The sequence below is a fragment of the Rhamphochromis sp. 'chilingali' genome (genome assembly GCF_963969265.1).
Source record: "Rhamphochromis sp. 'chilingali' genome assembly, chromosome: 4".
NCBI lineage: Eukaryota > Metazoa > Chordata > Actinopteri > Cichliformes > Cichlidae > Rhamphochromis > Rhamphochromis sp. 'chilingali'.
The window spans coordinates 30,538,647-30,561,038 of record NC_137948.1 but is presented as its reverse complement, the minus strand read 5'-3'; the positions used below and the strand labels follow the sequence as shown (position 1 = coordinate 30,561,038).

The following is a 22,392-nucleotide window of genomic DNA, read 5'->3' as shown; positions in this document are numbered from 1 at the left end:
ATGCCTGACTGCTACGTTTTTGTCTTTACTGGATCTATGTTAACGCTTTAAAGCCTAAACCATGAAATAATTGCCAGAAAATTCAAAAAAGAAATTAAATAGAGTGTTTAGTGCACCTGCAGACAAAATAAGGTAGTACAAAAACTGACATGGTGTTTATGTACACAAGAAACATCAAGATTAAAATGAAGAAAAGTCCTCTTCTTAGACGAGGAGGGTTAAGAACGTGGCACCAGCTTCAGTTTGATTGGTCGTTTTGGTTGTAGCAGACCCTGGATGTCCAGTTCAATGGGGATCTGCAGAGAAGTGGCATGTAGAATAAATAACAATAACACACAAAACTAACAGTCAGAGAAGATGATCTGGGCTCTCACCTCGGTCTCCTTACACACAGAGAAGCTGTACCTCTGGAGGATCTCCACTATTGCAAGTTTCATCACAACCAGAGCAAATCGCATCCCAATGCAGTTCCTCGGGCCTGCTCCAAAAGGCATGTAGCTGTACGGATCAATTGTCTCCTTGTTTTCCTTGCTGAACCTGAGAACACACACACACACACACACACACACACACACACACACACACACACACACACACACACACACACACACACACACACACACACACACACATTATTAACAACAGAAACTGGGTTATATCCCACAGAGCTTCATTCTGCTTTGTCACATCAGACACCTTTCCGTACCTCTCAGGTTTGAATTTCTCTGGTTCAGGCCAAATCTCGGGGTCCCGGTGCATCGGCCAGGTGGGTACCACGACAACCATACCTTTTGGAATCACAAAGCCATTTATCTCCACACTGGCCTTGGCCACACGCTCCAAACGTGAAGCAATGGGGAACAATCGGAGAGACTCATTGATGACACAGTCGAGATACTCCATCTGCATTAGTTCCTGGTACTGGATGGGAGCCTGAACACAAGCACATAAACATGACTGATGATAGAGACATAGTAAGAAGCTGAACCCTGTGCTGATTTTATATATGAGTACAATATATAAAATAATATAATCACCATAACACAATATTATTATAACACATTATATCTACTGTATGATTTACTTTAGTTTAGTTATGCTAGAAAGAAATATATTGTCTTATATTAAGAATTCTGTGTTGTTACCTTGTTAGGGAAGGTTGCATCCACCTCCTCCTGCAGCTTTTTCATCACCTGAGGGTTTGTTGCCAAATTGTAAGACAAGAAAGTGAGAGAGCTGCTGGTCGTTTCGTAGCCAGCAAAGAGGAAAGTCATTGCTTGGGAAAGGATCTCATGATCTGTCAGACCTGAGGAGGTAGGAGGGATATACACGTTAGAACAGCTTTAAGCTGGTTTTTCCATGTGTGGAGACGTGTGTCCGTGTATCACCTTTATCCTGTTTGGAATCATTATTTTGCTGAGAGTCGATCATTAGCTGGAGGAAGTCCACTCGAGTCTGGAAGTCAACAAACACAGTCTGAGAACAGCTGTGATTTTATGTCAGAACAGGTTATTGGTACAAACACGAACTCACAGCTGTACCTTTTGTTTGCTGGTCTCTCGATCAATCTTGATCTTCTGTAGTGCAGCGTAAAAGAAGTCTGTCACAGATGCAGGGAAAAAGGAAAACTCCAATTTTTCCAATATGGGAATCATGAAGGGAAAGAAGGCTGAAATTAAACAAACAAGAGGACATTTATTAATGGAAGATGAAGGACAGCAGCTGCATTGATGGAAATGTTGTAGTGGTGCCCAGTTTGATCCCAGGAGGAGACACAAATCCTTTAGACTGCACCAGGAAAAAATCTGCCAAAACAAACACGCAGAGCTACAAGCCAAGGTAAACACTTGTTGAATAACGGGAGCAGTCAAAAGGAGCTTCATGTATCAAAATGAATATTTTACCAATAGTGAGGACGATGGGGCTGAAAAGGTCAAATTTCAGCATCTTTTTGATGTTCGTGACAAAAGGATCTGAGGGGTTGTTGAGAGAGTCGATGTCCACACTGAAGGCGGTGCTGGTTACCACATCCATACTGTAGGGTCCGAAAAACCTGCAAAACCACACAAACACATCAAACATGACCTTTATTATTGCAGACTTAGAAGAGATGAATCTGCGTTTTTTCTGATGTATTTAAATGAAAACGGTATGAGAGTTCTCACTCTTTCATCTCTAGAGGTTCATCTTTATCTGCTTTCTTTTTCATGCTGCTGATCAGGACAGCTGAATGCTGCTTCATGATGTCAAACATCTGAGGCACAAACAGACAAAAAACAACAACGTCAAAAATGTTGAAACCGGATGCAATTACAACAGCACAGAGTATATATTGGGACTTCCAGGCCATACTCGGCACAGATGTTTCTGTATACTATGCAGACTTGGTTATGGCGTTCCATGAATGCCCTGCCTGCTAGCATCTTGCACCCTGCTATCATGAGCTGGACTGTCTGAGGGGCATCTTTACACAGCCTGCACCTGGGGCCTTGTCTGATGTGATAGACCCCAGCCTCTATGGATCTTGTGCTCAGAGCTTGTTCCTCTGCTGCCATGATTAGTGCCTCTGTGCTGTCTTTCAGTCCAGCTTTGTCCAGCCACTGGTAGGACTTCTATCTGCCGATGGTACATACCATGCAGGAGCCTGTCCTTCCATGATGGTTCCTCGTCTTACTCCTCTTTCCCAGGTTTCTGCTCCCTGAGGTATTCACTGATGCTTCAGTAGGGGCCATCTTCCTGATGTATTCATGGCTGTTCATTGTCTCATCCTGGACTGCCTCCTTCCTTCTGCTTAGCGTACAGCCTCAGGTTGCCCGACTTGGGGTGAGTCATAGGCCTTCTTGTAATCAATCCAGGCAGTGCACAGGTTGGTCAGCCTAGTTTTGCATGATTCTTGATGAAGAAGGTGCCTAAGAAGCACAACAAGCTGCCCATACCTGAGGCCTTGCAAACTGCCAATTAAAGACTCATAGCCTTGGCTAGTGCCTTGAAGAGGTATACCAGAGATAGAAGGCAGGAGAATAAATCAGCTGTAATCCACTGAGCCATTCAAGGTGTTCTCTCAGTGGCAAGGGAACAATATGAGAACAGCCCCACCGAGGCTGGGGATGGAGCAATACTGGAAGAGCATAAAGTACTTTCAATCTACAGAGATCTACAGAGATATGCAGACTATACAGTATATTTATGTTACTTAATTTTTATCCACCACACGAGGGAGTATTATTGCCAGCATTATGTTATGCTTGGATAATGACAATAAAGAAACTTGAATCTTGATGCTATGTTTACCTTTTTAAGTGAATGCTTTTTGCTTCTTTTGTTTTTCAGCATGCAAAAAAAAAAAAAAAAAAAGCCAGAGGAGGCAGAGAGTGGGAGAGGGATGTACCTCTTTCAATCTCCCAGAGGTGAAGGAGGGAGAAAGGACGCTGCGGATCCTCCTCCACTGATCATCCTCTGCAACTGTCACAGCATCGTACAGCGGCCCATTCAGACGGAAATTCTGTAATAACATTCAAAGCAGCTGGTGATGAGGACAGAAGGTCAGATTTTTTTTAAAAAGAGACTGATTGAGTCGTATAATGTCCTTACTAACCCTGCGGTTTGTGAAGAAAGAGTAACACTCCTTTATCAGGATAGTTTTTATCATAGCAGGATCAGTGATACACAACATGGGCTGACGGCCATCAAAAATGCTGCGTACCACGACAGTAGAAGAAACAAGAAATAAAACAACTGAACATGCGAACAAGTGAAAGTAATACATTTTTCACTTTCACTTTCACACAGGTCTGCATGATTATTATTTACATCCATAGAAAAGCAGTCATGTACTGTAGACAACATAACTTACCCCCACATTTTCCCATATTTCTTATGACACTCTTCATCAAAGTTAAAAAATCCCTGGAAATAAGAACGAGATATACGGATGATTAATGAAACTTACCAAAAACACAGGTCACGTTTAACAAAGTAGAGACATTACAGGCATAACTGCATCAGTGACGTTAACTTCTAATGATACTGAAGTAACGTTGTGAGGTTTTCTACTTCCTGAGTTAACTAGTTAATCCAGATGTCTCAGTGGCTTTAATCAAAAGTCCGTCACAAGCTACTCAGATATTATTGCTTAAGAGTGCTTGTTGTTGTGTACAGCAGCCAGTTTGCATGTTTCATGCCATACAAATGTGTTTGACAACAGGTGCCTAACATTTAGAGGGGTCAGGGTGAAAGGGTCTTTCATAACCTGAAAATAACTGTACAAAACAACAGCTAAATAAAAAAAACTACACTATTCAAATATGATTGTAGTTGAAAAACCAATGAGCTATTGGAAGACATTGTCCTCGGTGTATACAGTGTAGGCTGGTATCGTAACCCACCTTTCTATATGCCAACATGGTGCCAAAAAATGGGATAGGTGAGGGCCCAGGGACGCCTAATCTCTTAAATGTCCCATATGTCCAGCAGGAATACCTGGAACAGGTGTAAGAGATTTAAAAAAGCAGCACAAATGGTACAAATACCTGAACACATCCAGTAATCTTTAAAACTTACACAAACAGCAGCGTGACGAGGGCAGCCAGCAGGGTCCATGTCTCTGCGGACAAGAAGAAGAAGTACCCCATGTCTGCAACGTTCCTCTCTTCTCTCAGCGATTACACAAACCTATGTGACGAGAGGCTTTTGTCTCCTGCTGCACATACCTGTTCTGTGAGTAAGGAAGGGGCGTTGGAGCCGATCCAATGGCAGGAGGAAGCATAAACAGAGACAGAGCTCGAGGAGCATTTACTGTGTATCAGTTAGTTTGATTAGCTCTGCCATGTGTAGTACTGCAGTCTTCATCATTTGTTATTGTACAGCTTGGATTAAAAAAGAAAGAAACCAGCTTGGATTAGCATATAGGTTTTTCTTCTCCTACACAAGAACTGAATGTTTTTCACATCGTAGTTTCTTCAATAAGTGTATGATTCAAACACCAAACATCAAGTCATTCAGCACGCTATCAGTCAGACTGTTTTATGTATACATGCTTAATTCCATACTGTGCTCACAGAAAAGCATGTCCAGACGTGCTCGGTGCTTTCTGTTGGTGGCAGAAAATGCTTTCACTGCTTCTTCCCAGTATGTGCTCACAGCACAGAAAGAGAAAAGAGGCTGAAGAGTTTTCTTATTCTTATTCGTACCAAGGGTAGGTGCACAGTTTTGCTAAACCAGTGACAAAGATACTTCTGAGCCCCTGAAACAAGAGCCATGAAGTGGTTACAGGAAGAGGGTGACAGATGAAGCAATTTTAAACAAGAAGCACTCCCAGAGCGCAAACCTCCACCAAGGCAGCTCACTCTCTAGACAGTATTTACTTTTCAAGGACAGTACTTTATTGTCTGTATATTCATTTTGTCTCATTTGTTCTTTTTAAAAGCACTTTAAGAAGTTTTTTTTTGTGTAGTTTAATAGCAGATAAGGCAAGGATGATAGATGTTTAGTTTGATTACACAAACATCATGTAGGTTGGACGAATAACAGCTATTGATTTGGTAATAACTTTATATGAATAGCTTAAGCTTTTTATATAGCTTGTTATATAATATTATACTTCAGTGTATTTCTAACTAGGAAGCTCTTTCAATACTTTCTTTAAAGGCATATGTTGGACATTTTAGAGTCATCTTGAAATAAAGGCAAATGTAAATGTAAAAGTGAGGTCAGATATTATATATTTGGATGCGAACTATAATGTGATATTTACAATCCCAATGTACCAGGATCACTTTCTAAAAGTTGCCAATACAAAGACAGGCAGATCAATTTTAAGCAGTTTTAAAGATTAAAAAAATATTTTATGAAAGTTTGACCTTTTGACCTTAAAGAAGAGGTCAGAGGTCCAAATGTGATATTTAGAATCCTCATATACTATTCCCTGTATACACCTATATGTTGCCAATACAAACAACTGCAGTAAGAAACATAGTTTTAAATAGTTCTATATAGCATTATTATCACTTTGATGAACACTGTACTGCCTGTGTAGCTTTATTAGGTTTTATACAGTAAAGTGATATTGTGATCGAATATGCTAAATTGCACTGCATTACATCAAAAGATTTGGTTTTATATTGAAGACGATCATAACTTGTCCATTTAAAACAAAGTCTAAATCCCAAACTAGAGCCTTACGAATAAAATGGCTGAAATTTCTGAACATTTAACACAATATGCCTGTGAAAGTCCTTGAATTAAAGTACCTTGATTGTTTGATTTAACGTCAGCTATGATAGTGTACGGAGGCAAAATTAACAAATTACCCCCCCAACCCACTAGTGTTAAAAAAAATGCACCAAATTGGATATTATCTGAAAACCAATGCTTGGAATAACAAATCAAATCAAACGCAGTACCCAATGATGGTGTAACGTACAGGCTCTTTCATTTTCACCCCTTATAAATAGAACATGCTTGCGTGAGCCTACATGTTGTGTAACAGGCGGTTTAAGATGAATTGTACTGAAAGAGTGCTTCCTTCCTTAAATAAAATCATGAAAACATGTAGTAGGCAAGTCCAGATCAATGCAATAATTGCTGGTTCAACTGTGGAGCCTTGCAGAGCATTGCTGACACGCTAACACAGATAAGTGCAAACATGTGACTCCACGTTCACATGAAGACAGGTGTAAAGGTGAACCAGGTGAAAAGGTACCTGGAGCTCCAACAGAGGGAAAGGTTACTGTTGGGGATGAGCAGTAATCAGTGTTTTTCCTGATGTTTGTAAAGTCTGCTCTGTCCTGTGTATTTTTTGCTGAATGTAAATAAAACGTTATCGTGTAACCCTTTCACACAGTCTTTATAGCTCAGACATTTTCAGTAACACAGTGTAAACACACTCCTTGTGAACATGAAGGAAACCCTTTTGCCACACATTCGGTCGTTGCGCAAACAGCTGGCAGAGTCACAGCTGATGCCATAAATGGACAGCATGAGCGCCGATCCTGAGTCAAGGTCAGAGTGTTAAGCTCTATTTAAAAATCACCTCTCAGACGCACCCAATGACTTTAATACACAACTCTTCATCATATTTTATGTTTCAGAGTTCACAGTCTCTGGCTTGGAACTGAGTCACTTTGGCTCTTTTCATCTTTCCATATCCCAGACTTTAAAATATAATTTAAAAAATGTACATTTCAAAGTCTTTCTATGACTAGAGGCCAGCTATTTGATCCAGCTCACCAACAAGTTGTGATCAGTTGACAGTTCTGCTCCTCTCTTCACAAGAGTGTCCAAGATATACGGCGATTACACGATTCAATTACAAAATCAGAGATTAGGCTACCTGGTGTTAGGTCCACTTATGGACACCTTTATGCTCAGACTTGGTGCTCATTATGGACCAACTGTGGTTAGCACTGAAGTTCAGGAACAGAACCTCACTTGGGTTCAGACTGGGCTGTTCCTCCCAATCAAACCATTCAAGTTTCACTGTCATTCCAAAAAAGAGATGGTTTTGTATCCAGCAATGGAGTCACTGCCCAGGGCACGTTCCAGCTTGAGTTCAACCCTGTTCAGAACTCAAGCTGACAATTGAACCAAGGCCCACAATACCTGGTTTCTCCTAACCTCATACACTAGCTCAGGTTAGTGAGTTAAGTGACCCTTTGTCCCTGAAGCCAGTTTGGGAAACCTGTGATCTGACTGCTGCACATTCTACATTGCATCAAACAGCCCCTCCTCTTGATGGTTGGCCCACAGGAAAGCAGGTCCATTCAGTGGTTCCAGGCTGGGCCTCTCCTGGTGCTAAGGCCCAGCCAATTCTTCTCTTTTATTGGATAGTGTAGCAGTGAGGAAACTGGAGAGAAAGAGCGAGGAAAGGCATGCAGCAAAGGGCCACAGGTCAGACTCAAACTGCGCTGCTGCACTCCAGCCATGTGGTTACCTGTTCACCCACTGAGTTAAGTGGCACCCAGGCCGCTCAGAGCGCAGTTTGTGAGGATTACCCTTTGTGCGTGAGTTGATATCCCAGTGTTGGTGTTGTTTCTACATCATCATAATAATGTTGGTCCAAGATCAGCATAGCAACTGACCAGTGAAGTTGAAGCTGGTTGGACGGCCTGAGGATGTCATGTCTCCTTTTTTGCAGATATGATTTTTTTGCCTTCATCAAGAGATGACTTCCAGCTTGCACTTGGGAGGTTTGCAGCTTAGTGTGAAGAAGAAGTAATGAGATGTAGCATCTCCAAGTCTGAAGCCATTGTTGTAACCCAGAAAAGGGTGGTGTGCCCACTCTGGGCTTGGTATTAGTTGCTGCCCCAAGTGAAGGAGTTAAATAATCACTGAGTCCTGTTTATGAGTGAGGGGAGATGCTGACAGGTAAAGACAAACTGGTGCCATGTCAGGAGTAATGCAAACAGCATACTCAGCTGTTATTAGGAAGACAGAGCAGAGCGTGAAAGCAAAGCTGTTGATTAGTGGTCAGTCTACATTCCTCACCTATAAACTGTGAATAACAACCAAAATAATTAAGTGCAAAGAGCTTAATACCAAGGGTGTATGGGCTGGTCTTCACAGACAGGGTGAGGAGCTTTGTCATTCAGAGGGACTCAAGAGTAAAGCCAACACTCCTTGAAATAAGCCTGTTAGGGTGGTTCAGGCATCAAACTAGGAAAGACGTCCAAAACTGGGTGTTTTGGACAGGTCTTACCAGAAGAGCCCTGAGGCAGATGTAAGGCATGCTGGACAGATTACATCTCTCTTCTTGAAGAGCTGCAGGTGGTGGATGGAAAGAGAGATTGCTGAGGTTGTACTGCAGTGCCTGTGTGTGGTATACTCTGTAGCTATAAGATGTGGCACACATATTACTCTACATTACAAAATAAAGCTTTTGCCTACATTATCTTCCAACAAATCTACAAGAACAAATCAATATTGCTACAGAATATTTTAAAAAGTGGATTACACCACTCTGAGTAGATTTTAAGGGTACATTAATTTTTAGCCCATTAATTTGAAACAGGACATCCCTGAGCCCACGTGTTGTGTAACAGGCAGTTTAAAGTGACTTAAAATGTCCTTTCTTGTCATTATAAAGCCCTGAAAACAAAAGAAAAGAGCCCAGACTGAAGCAGTAAAAACCAGTTTAACAGAACCTGACACAGGTAAGCACAAGTGTGTGACTCAACATTCACATGATTGCAGGTGTAAAGGTGAACCAGGTGAAAAGGCACCCGGAGCTCCAACAGAGGGAAAGGTTACTCTCGGTCTGTGTATTTGCTTAAAAGGATTTAACAGTGAAGAAAAAACTAGATGATTTTTCTTCGTAGAATCAACTTTAACATCTAAAAGAAACTCTTTTCTTCTTTAATCTTTAATATAAAAATGTCTGCACTGCTTTATGACACTAAAGAATTTGTCCATCCCTGGATCATGAGCAATAATCAGTGTTCTTCATGATAAGATCGGTCTTGCTGTTTTTTCTTTTTGCTGAATGCAAATAAAACATTATAATGTAAGCCTTTAACACCTTTGTGGCTCAGACGCATTCAGTTACAGTGTAATTGAAATCCTCGTGAACATGAATGAAAACCTTTTGCCACACATTCAATCACTGAGCAAACAGCAGCTGACGCCGTACACAGACAGCACGAGCTCTGATCCAGAGCGTTAAGCTTCATTTAAAGTCGCTTCACAGACAAACCCATCAAACTCTGTCAAAGCTTTAATAAAAAACTCAGCGTCATGTTTTATGTGTTTCAGATGCAGATGTGAATGAGCCAGTATCAAAGATAAAAAGAGGCACGGAAGTCTCTTTCCCAGTTCCTGTCTTTTTGCTCTTTTTTCCTACTTTCTTCCTTCCTCTGTCCTTTCATTCCAATCCTCACTTTGTCCTTAGATGGTGGTTTCACAGCTTCACAGTCTCTGGCTTGGAAGTGAGTCACTTTGGCTCTTTTCATCTGTCCGTATCCCAGACCCTTCTGGTCTCTCTTCAGCACAGTAGGCACTGGCTGTTTGGGCCCCTCTCCCTGTGGCCCCAGTCCTGTTCCTGGTTTCCAGCCACAACGAACCATCATCTTGAAGCTGTTGCTGGAGGGGGGGAGGCAGTAGTAAGGCGTCGGTGGAGGGCGTCGCAGATTGAACTGATGCAGGGTGGAGGAGAGATGTGACAGCAGGCTGCTGCTGTGCTCGCTACGACACACGTCGCACCACTGAGGCTGGAGGGAACTGAGGATAGATGAAAAAAAAGACAACATGAGCCCGAAAAGAAACATGAAAGAGCCACAAACTGACTTCTTCTCCAAGTGTGTGTAAACAACAGCAGAGATTTTACCTGCTGTAATCTTATCTCACTCGCGTTTGTGCTCATTCGAAATCTGACCTCACAATGTGATCCTGATGTTGGTGAATGTTGGCAAATATCACTGCTATATTATTCAGCATTATTTGATTTTTTTTATGGTAATTCACTGATTTGATTCCATGATCTCTGTGGTTAAAGTCCAGCCTTACCAGGAAGTTTGTTTAGCTCACTGCTGTGTATGCCCTCACATCTGTGAACACACCCACACAGTGAGGAGGGCAAAAGGACTGCTGTTATCATATATAGCGGCAGTGCTAAATGCACTAAGATAAACTCTTGTTGCACAATTTGACACCAATAAGCGCTAATCCTTCTCCTGACTGTAAAATGTCAAAAGTAGAAATTATGTAGTAATTTCTGCTTCACCATCACCAGAGCTCAAGCTTTTTAATACGAGATTTAAACCCAGACACGATCAACGATCCAAAAGGCACCAGGCAGCGTCTCTGTCGGATGGATTAAAACTCCTGTACCATTAAATGTTTCTCACCATAGATTTTGAATCAAGGATTTTTCATTGATCGCTTGGAAAAATTTGTGTCATTAGATTATCAATAAACAAACATCATGTGTACCCTATTCCTCAGATATGAATGGTTTAGATAGATATTGTAAAGCCTGAATGATTTTACTGTGTGGTTATATTTAGATTAGAACTGTGTACCAATGAGAGTGTGCACACCTGCTATCAGACGGTGTGTCTCTCTTTGGTCTTCTCCCGTAGCTCAACAGCTCCTCCAACACGTCATTGTGACCAGCTGTGAAAAGAAATGAATGAGTTCAGTTCAAGGTCTTTATAGTCATCTTAAAACTTGGAGCCATGAAACTGAAAAAGACATAAAAACTCACTAAACCAACATTATGTTATTGCAAAACTAACTATGTTTTAATCTTTGTTAGTATAGTCATGTTTGACTACACTACAAGCTTTTATGGTCATCTTTATTCAGACTACAGTGGTGCATTTATGTTGCAAAACTGTCCTGAATTTTTTTAATTTCCACATTATATTGCCTTATAATAACAATAATAATAACAATAATAATAATAATAATAATAATAATAAATAAAAAGATTAAAACAGTAAAAGTAATGAAAATTAAACAAACAATTTCAAACAATAAGAAGTAAAAGTGAAACAGCTGAACCCACTGTGAATGAAAACGGACCTGAATTCAAAGAAAAACATCAAAATGAAATAGGAACAAATACTGAATAGAAAATCCAAAACTACAACAACACTGGCTCAGCTTCACTGCACACACAAACAGATATCGACCACTAATGATCAGATCTGAGCAAACATCTCGGAGCTGAATAACCGTCAGCTGGCACGTCACTATTTTTCCTTTCCTTAGCAACCAGTTTTGACCTGGGAGATGACTTTAGGGTTTCAACCATGTTTGTTGGTTATACCTTCCAGTGCCAGGTCTTTGGCATCCCTCCCCTTTGTGTCAACCACTCCGACCCAGGCCGCTCCGTGCTGCAGCAGAAGTCTCACAGCAGATCTTTGCCCTGACCAGCTTGCACACATTACAGCTGTCCAGAAGAAAGTATCCTGCAAGGGTGGAAAAAACAATACACTCTTTAAGCAAAATGTATCATTTCCCCCAAATGAAACAGAATCTTCATTATCATACCTGGTAGTTGATGTCGACCCCCTTTGAGAGGACCTCTTTGAGCCCAGGGATGTCTCCCTCATGGGCAAAGCGCAGTAGCCGCAGACCCAGCAGCTCCATGGTTCTTTCTGAGTGTCCAGTCTCTGATTGACTCCCTCCACTCTGGCCCCGCTGTGCTTCCACAGCTCTCACCCTCCTCGTCGCTCTTCTCCTGGACTCTCTACTCTCCTGTCTAGTCTGACCTTTTGATCCATCTCCCCCTTTCTCATCTTTTGTTAAGCTTTCATAGAAACGCTTGGCCTCTTCCCCGCTGAGTCCGCTGCTTGTTTTTGAGCTGGACTGTTCCGCTTCAAAACTAAAAAGATCCTGCTCTCTGGCAGGAGTAAAGCCGAAAGCAGCCATAAGGAGTGACCGTAACTTCAGGTATCTCAGACAGGACGTTTTGTAGTTACGTGAAAGAAGCAGATCTTAAAGTCAGCGGTGTTTATATCTAACTGAGATATAAATGAGATGTTATCCAACATTGCAGTTTCCAAAAGACAGTTCACATGCTGGTACTGGATTTAGCCACATATTACATTTAACATTATACTTATAACAGGAAACTACCAGCCTCACAACGCTAGTTAGCATCAGTAGCTAAACATTAGACATACAATCGTTTCGGATTACCAACAAGATTCAGTCACCCCAAAGTCTCCTTAAAGCTCGTTTATGATGAAGATATAATATAACCTAGAGCCAAGTGTTAAACAGCCGATTACATTAAAACTTCTCGAGTCGATTCGATAACAGGAAGCAGCTTCAAAATAATGTCCTTATTTCCGTGGAAAAACAAGTGTGAATAACAGTGAGTGCTGCCACCTACCGTCTACTCCTTTACACTGCACCCTTTGATATCTCTCAATAACTAAATATATAATTCATAAACTCAGACGTCACTGCCACCTATTAAGCCTGATGCTGCTTTCGTTTTTACTTTTTTCAGTTTATATTTTTTTCATCCTGCCTTAAAAAATTAAAAAGAATTACTGGCCTTTTATTTCACTAAAATAGTTTAACATGCTTAATGCATTCAACATACAAGTACCACATTAATACGTGAAAGTCCTTTTTTAATCTACATCAATAAAATTCGATCTATGCAACTACTGTTCACACTGTGAGAATTGCATGGTGAAAAAGGTAACTAACACCTGTGCTTCCCCCACGTGTGATGTGTGGAAATCTTCAGACGTGTATCCCTTCTAGGAGCATATCTCGGCAACTGTAGTGTAACATGTTATTTCATGTCAGGTGATTTACACTTTGCATTCAGAGGTTGTTTTGCAAACACATATAGACAGAGGTCTGATTAAAATCAATATATCATATTTTAGTCTCAGTGACTGTGTTTTGTTTTTTCCTTATGTTAACCTGCCTGTTTCCTGACTACTTCTGACAATTTTATTAACTCATTTCCTTTATGTCATCATAAATCTTCATTTGGTCTCGTCTTTCTTCCTTGCTTTCGTTTTATGCCAACAAATGCAAGCTGTATGTACTTCTTTACCTTCCACAAAAGATCAGCCCTCCACAAGAAACAAGAAAAACTCCCCAAAACAAAAACTTCATCCTATTAAATTAATTAAATATGGAAGATTTACTGCAAGAAATTAACCAAGAATTGGTACATGGCACATGTAACACACAGTTTTATTTTTTACTCCACAGAAATATACTGCCACACAATAGTCTGTTTTCAAGCTGCCCGAAATGTGGGTGATTTTCAAAAGCTATCAGGGCAGTCGGGCCTGCAGAAGCTTTGATGAAGAGGAGTCCTTTTTTTTGTAAAATAGCAGACCGGGCTGGGTAGAAGACCCCCTCCTTTGTTCTGTTTTCTGCTCGCGTACACACCTGAAAACAATAATATGCCTGTTGCCATCACTGCTCTTTACAACACAACAGCAGCAAAGTCTGACACAGTGCTGCTGCTTCATTCTCGTGAGCAGCATCAAAAACGAAGAGCACTCAGAGAGCACAACGCCCACCTGAAAGGCAACGTCTTTACTAAAACTCTATTTTATTCCATTTTATTGGTACGGCGCCACTGTGTGGTCATACTGAAAAAGTAAAAAGCGTGTTGTATAGCTCTCGCCATGTCCTTTCATATCATAGATTACTCGATATAGTTTTGATATAGCAAACCTGGGTACTCATGTTCCCCAACGCCTAGTATATTGTTGTAAAGTTTAAAACTAATCCATTAAAGATTGTGGGTAACATTAAGTTTTTCACATTTGTTGTGACCTGACCCGAATTTCACCAAAACTAAATCAGCTGCAGCCTGTTATTGGCATTTACCATCAAAACAAAATTAGAAAATATCTTGAAAACTGTGAATTCTTAACTGCTAACAAAAAGAACCAGTCACATACTTCCTCCCCCTTGAGGGAGAACTATTTTGTGTCACAGGACTTGACATCTGAAGCGAGTTTGAGTAACTAACAGATGAAACATGGAACGATGTCCATTCCTTTGTTTCTTTGGACACATCTGATGTGGTTTCACGGTCTCACAACAGGTACTGGTGAAGTGAATACGTTTTATTCTTAGGACACTTTTCCAAACACAGTTACAAAATGCTCACTTTCAGAGAAGCAAAAAGAATCAGACGTGTAAGATATGCCCACACATACAGATAAAAATGCTGAATCGCGATCGCTGAAACATTTTGGTGTCTGAGCGTTCAGTGTGTGTCGGCAGATGTGTGTGTCGAAGGCCAAAGATTTACATGCTGGTCACGAGTGTGACAGTCTGTAAGACCAGGGCGCTTTACAAAAGTGCTTCACAAGGGGGATAAATCAGGCACACGAGGGAGAGCCGTGAGCCTCAAAGAACAAACTGTCATGCAGAGCTTTTGTATTTCAAGAGTAATGATACGACTTCTTCAGTCCAGCTGTGAAACTTGCAGAAAACAGCAGAGACAAACTGTCAGGCATCTTACTGTACACACAGAAACCATTTGTGACACCAGTACTGTGGTTCTGCATGCTTTTCCCCATTAAGCAAAGTTTGGAAGCAAAAAGCAGCACATTCATGAACTTTTCAGAACAATCTAACGAGAAAACACAAATCCTGATGCGAAATGGGCTCTCTGCGTTAATTTACAAAGTTTTTTCAGTAGTAAAGAAATGAGCATTTTTACTGCACTTAGGGGTGGAATTTACTGATGTGTCTGTTTCTGTCCCCGGTCTGTGTAAAAGTCTGTGCACAGTGGGGGCAGGAGTACGGTCTCTCCCCTGTGTGTATCCTCATGTGAACATTTAGTTTGTCTTTGCTAATAAAGCGTTTGCTGCAGCAGGTGCACGCATACGGTTTATCTCCCGTGTGGTAGCGCTGGTGCATCTTCAGCTCTGTCATGCGGCCATAAGTTCTACCGCACTGGGGACACTCGTAACTGGGCCGAACCTCCATGTGCTGTCTGCTGTGTAGGCGCAACCCGCTGGACGACCTAAAACTCTTACTGCACTGGGAACACTGGTAAGGTTTTTCTCCTGTGTGGATGTGCACATGTAGCTTGAGGCTCGCTGCGGATGGGAAGCCGTTCCCACAGATGGAGCAGAGATGAGGTCTCTCCCCTGTGTGGATCGTCAGGTGTTTCTCCAGCTTATTCTTGTTCAGGAACGTCCTCCCGCAGACGGAGCAGGTCTGCGGCTGCTCTCCCTCGTGTGAACTCATGTGTTCCGTCAGCTCCATCAGGGTGGAGAAAGCAAAATCGCACCGAGTGCAGGAGTAGGGCCTCTCCTTCTTGAATTTCCTGTGTTTGAGGCAGTGCTGCTCTAGATCTTCCCTCTCCTCAAAGGTTTCAATACAACAGGTGCACTGGTACGGTCTTTCTTCAGTATGAGTCCGCAGGTGATACTTCAAAGCGGTTAACTGCAGAAAGACGGTGTCGCAGTGTGGACATTTAGATTCGCGCCTGTTATGGACCATTAAGTGCCTCTTATAGTGGGAAAGCTTGAGGAAGTGTTTGCGGCACAGTGCACAGTAATACTGTTCGCTTCCATGACTTTGCTCGTGCTTCTTCAGAGCATACTCAACTTTAAACTTCTTTCCACACGTGCTGCAGGAATAAGACTTCTGATGCACCGCCATGTGTACCTCCAGTTCTTCAAGACTACCAAAGGTTTCATCACACTTTGGGCAGGTCCCCTTGTTTTCTTTCACATGTACCTCCAGGTGTTTGTTGAGGTCTTCCACAAAGGCAAAGTCTGTCTGACAATCAGGGCACGTGAAACACTCCCCATTCGATGCTTTCCTATGAGTCACTATGTGCCGTTTCAAGTGATACATTCGGCGGAATTCTTTGCCGCAGTCGCCACAGACGAGGCTTCGAGGACCCGACGCGACCTTCTTGTGTAATTTAAGGTGACTCGCAAGCGCAGCCTTCTCCTTGAACTGTTTATCGCATGCGAGACATGTCAGGCCTTCGACTGCGTGGGTTTTCTTGTGCGCTCTCATATCGAGCCAGCTACTGAAACTTTTGCCACATTTAGAGCAGATGTATTTGCCCAGATTGTGCTGGTTCCTCACATGTCGGGTCATGTGGTAGGACTGGCTAAAAGTCATGGCGCAGACAGGACAGCTGAAGGGTTTCTCCTTTGTGTGTGTCCTCATGTGTCTCATGAGTTTGTTTGGCCCTCTAAAGCGTCTGTTTATGCAGATGGGACAGAAATGGCCTTTTGTTTTCGCAGTGGCGGTGGGGTTTTCTTTCGGTCTCCCTTCATCTTGAGATGGTGCTTCATCGGAATTTCCTTCTTCCATCAAAACATTCGCTTTGGATCCCGTATCCTGAAAATCCCTGTTACCGAAAGCTGGATCGTCACTTGTTATTTCTTCAATCTTCACTTCGACTCTCTCGATTTGCTGAGAACTTTGTCCCTCTGTGTGGGTAGAGAAACTTTTGCTGTCTGACTTGACATGACTAGAAAACACGTCGCTGTTGGATAATTTTTCACGACATTCTGGATATGACAGAACATCTGACTTGTGCTTCCTCTTGTGACTTTTCAACTCTGCAAAGCTCTCTAAAGTTATCCCACAGGTAGTGCAGACATGCTGTCCTGCACCGTGCTGGTTCCTCAGGTGTCGGGTCATGTGGTACGACTGGCTGAAGCTCATAGAGCAGACAGGGCAGTTGAACGGTTTCTCCTTTGTGTGAGTCCTCATGTGTCTGGCAAGCTTGTGAGCGTCTCTGAAGCGGCGATCGGGGCAGATGGGACAGTAGGGACCTTTTGGTTTAGTTGAAAATGGATCAAAGTCCTCATCATTGGTGTTGTCGTCATCCTCAAAACCATCACTAGTTTTGTTGTACCTGTGCTTGTTCAGCTTGTGTAAAGATGAAGATGAGGCTCCATTTTCATTATCGCAAGTCAGATTGGTCTCACTAGTAGTCTGAGACTCTGCATCATTGTCATTATTACAGAGCTTATCATTGCTGTAGCAGTTACCTTTGGGTTTGAGTGACTGAGTTTTAGTCAAGCGCGTGTTTGTTTTTGACCTTTTTTCCCCACGGCGAGGCCTTCCTCTTTTAGCTTTTCTTTGAACCGGTGGTTCTAAGTCATCTCCAATGTCCACGCTGACTTCATGAATATCAAACAGCTGAGATCCATTTAGCAAGGTTTCCACTTCTTTACCAATAACTAACGCTGTGGTCAAAGTCAGACTTTCTCTCCCATTCAGAAGCCTCTCTCTGAGCTGTGGGTAGCTTGTTTTCTCAATCAGCTGATTCAAGAGGAGTTCATCCTTCAAGTGTCCATAACTGCAAGGCCTGAGCAGCTCTTCTAAAGCAGACACAAACTGATCTACAGTCTCTCCAGGCATCTGAGCCCTTTGGTGGAATTTAAGGCGGTGCATCTGAGTGGTGTGATCAGAGCTGAAGTAAGCTGTCAGTGTTGATATGGCTGCTGCGTAGGTGGTGTCATTTTGGATCAGTGTTGTGAAGATACGCTGCCCCTCCGGGCCAAGGCAGTTCTGTAAGAGCAGACACTTACTGGAGTCGACCAGCTCTTTTTCACTGAGTGCTTCGACATAGTGTTCGAACGCTTTGAGCCATTTAGACCAAAGCAAGGCTGGCTCACCGTGGACAGGCAAGAAAGGTGGAGGCGGGGACAGGATTATCAGCAGTGGCTCTGCAAGGGGCTCCAAAGCGGGGTCCTGTTTTATCACATCCTCATCTACCTTCACAGATACTTCACTCATTGTTAGGTTTTATGAAGTTTGCTCACAGGGGCTAATTCTTTCCTTCTCCCAGTCCAGTAAGACTTCACTCACTCTAAGACGTCACTCTGTGAACTCTGTGTTCCTGCCATCCGAGCTCATCTAGGAAAACAGTAAAATATACAAACACAAATTAGCTTCAGGCGTAGTTTCTCCACATGCAGATTATTTCACTAAAATACACGCCTCACTATAATTACAGCAGCTTAATACCACAGTCTAATAATAACTCACACATTCATTGAGGTTATTATTCATTTTGAGTTCATTTATGTTAATAAAGGAAAATAGCTTTACTTGTTGTAACTCTGACCTTAACCTTAAGCATGATTTGGGCGAAGACTAATTAGATCATCACTGTGTGCAAGTTTCACTACACTCTGACCAATAACGTAGGAGTGGCAGCGATTCTTGAGAATAATAGTTGGATGGTTCTCTGTGACTGAATTAAGTTGCATTATTGGTCGGTGGGATGAATGTGTTAGCAAGGTATGTTGAGCCTGTAGTCAGAGTTTTCTGTGTTATGCAGACGGCTCTCATTTTACTTGGCTAGATCACCATGCTGAATTTTGCATTTCTCAAACTGGTTGAACTGGCTGTTCAGAATTTCAGTTTCAAATCAGCTGAAAATGCCACATTTTCATTGATCTTATTTGTATTTGCTTTACATGTTTTATATGTGCAGTAGAGCAGGGCGATATGGCCAAAAATATTTATCACGACATATATTTGAAAATTTGCGATAACGATATAACCGATGATATAATTGATGCGAGACAAAATACAACTCCACAACATTACTAGCGCAAAAAGACAACCTTCCATTTATTTTCACTTAAACAAGAAGCTGGTTTTTATGTACATTAAAGCTTTATAAAAATGTAACAGTGCAAATGCAAATTCCTTGCTGAAAGTTTAACCAAAAGGCATTTCCAGTAGAAATGGGCTGACATATCCTGAGCATAACCATGTATAATATCCACTGAAGTTAAAAAGAGGTGCTTTGCAACATTAAACTGCAGTGTGCAGTACGTATTTTTCGGACCATAAGGTGCAACCTTGTATTGTGGATGGATTATCTCAGTTGTTCTCCTGACTGAAGTTTGGTCCGTTTACAGCATCCTGCCATGCGATTGCATTTGTCTCTAACTATCAGGAACTTTAACGTTAACTTTTATAAGTGGAAAAGTGTTAGAGTTCATCCTCCAGCTTCACTGTTTATGTTATGCTAACATAGCTGTGTCGCTAGCGATCAGGTAGCACATCATTATATACCAGCTAGCCCAACTTCAGTAACCCTACAAACGTCCCTGCTGTTTAGTTTCCTGTCTTCATTTATGTTGGACGTGATAGCAGAGCTGTACGTTTGATTTTTTTCAGAAATCTCTCAGTCAGAACATGCAATATCATGCTTAGGTAACTAGCGAAACTAGCGAGCTAACTTCCGCTAGCTTCCTGCTAACTTCTAACTCCGTTAAATGTAATACATTTTGTTTTCATGGATGCCTGGAAGTTAAACTTCATAGTTACACCTGGTAAAGCAGCAATGCTGATCGTTTTATTAAAGATGAAAGAATTTAGACAGTTTTTAACGCTCAGTGATGCTGCAGTGTTGTTTGACCTGAAGCATACGGAGTTTAGGACCCAGATTACTCCCAGATTTAAGAGCATCTTAGTCCGACAAATACGACAATAACGACGGCCGCTTGCATGTTCTGCAAAAAAATGTGCTTTGTGGTGTATCTGACGGACAAACACCAAACCAGTTCCACATCACTGAAGTTGCACCATTTTTACAAACCAATTCTGGTTCATCTGTTTCACTCAACAATCGGCCATGTGCGTATGAAAACAAAGGCACTGCGCATGCGCGTTTTACTCCCATTCTATCGCGATATTTCATTTTCCTATCGTTGCCTAACATTATACCGGTATTACTGTGAACGGTATAATATGGCCCAGCACTAATGTGCAGCTTGTTAAGCTTCACCTTACTAACACCACAGGATGAAGCCCAGCTGTAATGCAAACTTCACATTGCATTGTCTGGCAAATTTACAAAAAAATCTATGTTTTTATGTTTGCTTCTACTATTTTTTTTTAACACTGCTGGAACACTTCCTCAAATAGTGTAACTACCTTTAAACTAGGTTATATTACTCTCACTTCCACCTTGCAAAAAGTAAAAGTGGCTTCTATGTTTTCTGAGTGGACTAGGCAGTGCTTAGCTGATTGAGTTTCTGTGAAACTCCCCTTTTTATTTGAGCACATGCAGATCCTAAAGTAGAAAGGCTGTGTTAACATAGAGAGATTATAACCAGCGCTGCGATACCTGCCACTGTCCAATTTGCACAAAACAGCTTCATCAGGGATTCAAACGGGCCATATTTTTATGGTAAGCCGTGGTGAGAGGCTGCTAGATGTCGATTGCAGTTGCAGTGAAGTTGCCTGTTTACCTGAATTGCACAGACCTGGAGAATGGTCAGCTGGCAAATGAATAGTGGACATGTGAAATTGGTCAAAAATAGAAATATGGTGCTGCACTAAAAACTGCCTTGTGATTGATTTGGTTGCCTGTACTTTGGAACACGTCAACCTGTCTGTAAACAATTACCAGCTGCTGACGAGCAAATGACTTCTTGTTCCAAAGTGACATCTTTTGAAACATGTTAGTTTTAGTAGTAGGGCACAAGGTGTCCTCTGCAGACAATCACTCCTCATACAGTCTGACAAACCCTGTATCGTTTAATTACTGCTTGGTACCATCGTTAATTGTGACAGCCAATTTTGATTTAGTTTTAGTCATAATCTTTTGACTAAAATCTTCTTTGAGTCTTATTCATAATTTAGGGATCTGAATTCTTTCAGCTTTAGTAGAATAAATCTAAAGTTTATTGTTTATTGTAAAAGTCTGTGGTGAGAGTTGCTCCACACGGTTTACAAAATGTCTTATTTTCCCTGATATCAAATGTGAAATGTTTCATTCTGGTCTCCTGGTCCTCTCAAGTGCTGACGTTTTGTCATGTGTTCATGAGAAACCGGGCAGCGAGGTTAAACGTGTACGTCTAACCTTGCTGCACAAGGACACTACTTCTGACTGGATGCCTTCCAAACTCCTCCCGCCTTTCTACAAAACTTAATTGGTTCTGATTGGATCTCTGGAATATTTTTATCTTGGTGTATTAGTTGATGAAAGCCCATCTATGAATCCTCACAGTGGTTAGGGTCGTGGGGGACTGGAGGTATCCCGGCTACCATACCGTGAGAGGCACTGTACATGCTGGACCGATCGAACAGCCAGAATTACTGGTCAAAGAAATTAATGCTGCTTGGTGGTTAGTGAGTGTTTAAAGACAAGTTGCCGTCTTCCAAAAAATTACTGTTTCAGCTCCTTGTCCATTATGGCCACCCTCTCTTTAAGCCAACTTTTCTGCCTCCTTCAGTGGAAAAACTTCAAGTGCTTAATTATAAAAATAAGCTGGACATTTTGTCTTTTCCACGCACATCAGAATCAAACTGATCACCTCCCTCAAAGAAATAATCGCAGTAGGTTATACCAGTATGATGGTGACTCTGGCCCCCTCAAAGTGAGTGACTGCGGCGCGGCCCTGCGACCAGCAACACGGTGCACGCGCTAACGGTTTTTAACGTCCCTCTTCCACAGCGTCAAAGGGAAGAGAAGATTTTATAGCCACAGAGAAAAGAGGAAGCACTGAAGGAAGCATGAAGGAATGGAGGAGGACGCGAAAACTCACCAAACCAAACTGGGTCACAAGTCACGGCACGGACGGACGGACGGACGCAGAGACGGCGGGGGGAGGGACCGCAGACTCAGCTCCGAGCCGCAGCCGTCAGCATCCCGGCAGCATGCTCCTCTCTGCAGCCGCGCACTTTAAAACACTCATTACATCTAAACGCTATGCTCACAACCAAAGCATGGAGTGAAAAACATAACCGCCATGTTAGCAGAGCTTCTTCCGGACACTGCCTCCCCTCTCACGGGGGTCTGTGTCAGCGCCCCACAGCGCCCTCAGCTGGCTGGAGGGGCGTATAATCCGCGACCCTTAGCCTTAACTTTAGCGGAAACAGCTGCTTTCTTCTACTAAGACCAAAGAGGTATTTTTATATTCAATACTTCATTAACGATTAACAATTTGTTGACCA

General features: G+C 42.1%; 3 protein-coding genes across 3 annotated transcripts; all 3 read right to left on the bottom strand.

Annotated features, from left to right (window-relative positions):
* Positions 1–90: 90 nt before the first annotated feature.
* On the bottom strand, positions 91–4,709 carry LOC308395383 (cytochrome P450 3A40-like). Its single transcript, XM_080880212.1, has 13 exons — positions 4,561–4,709; positions 4,386–4,479; positions 3,854–3,906; positions 3,596–3,695; positions 3,389–3,502; positions 2,166–2,254; positions 1,905–2,053; positions 1,542–1,669; positions 1,389–1,455; positions 1,146–1,306; positions 707–933; positions 375–537; positions 91–296 (listed from the first exon to the last, which is right to left on the bottom strand). The coding sequence occupies exons 1-13, from the start codon at positions 4,629–4,631 to the stop codon at positions 219–221; spliced, it is 1,494 nt and encodes a 497-aa protein (XP_080736338.1). The 5' UTR covers positions 4,632–4,709; the 3' UTR covers positions 91–218.
* A 4,987-nt stretch (positions 4,710–9,696) lies between these two features.
* On the bottom strand, positions 9,697–12,768 carry gpank1 (G patch domain and ankyrin repeats 1). Its single transcript, XM_080880214.1, has 4 exons — positions 11,989–12,768; positions 11,765–11,906; positions 11,031–11,106; positions 9,697–10,212 (listed from the first exon to the last, which is right to left on the bottom strand). Exons 1-4 carry the CDS (start codon positions 12,367–12,369, stop codon positions 9,771–9,773), a joined length of 1,041 nt encoding a protein of 346 aa, XP_080736340.1. The 5' UTR covers positions 12,370–12,768; the 3' UTR covers positions 9,697–9,770.
* Positions 12,769–13,673: 905 nt separating this feature from the next.
* Positions 13,674–22,237, bottom strand: LOC308395381 (uncharacterized protein). The gene is made up of 2 exons (XM_080880210.1): positions 21,984–22,237; positions 13,674–18,330 (listed from the first exon to the last, which is right to left on the bottom strand). Exon 2 carries the CDS (start codon positions 18,208–18,210, stop codon positions 15,160–15,162), a length of 3,051 nt encoding a protein of 1,016 aa, XP_080736336.1. The 5' UTR covers positions 18,211–18,330; positions 21,984–22,237; the 3' UTR covers positions 13,674–15,159.
* Between the last annotated feature and the right edge of the window lie 155 nt (positions 22,238–22,392).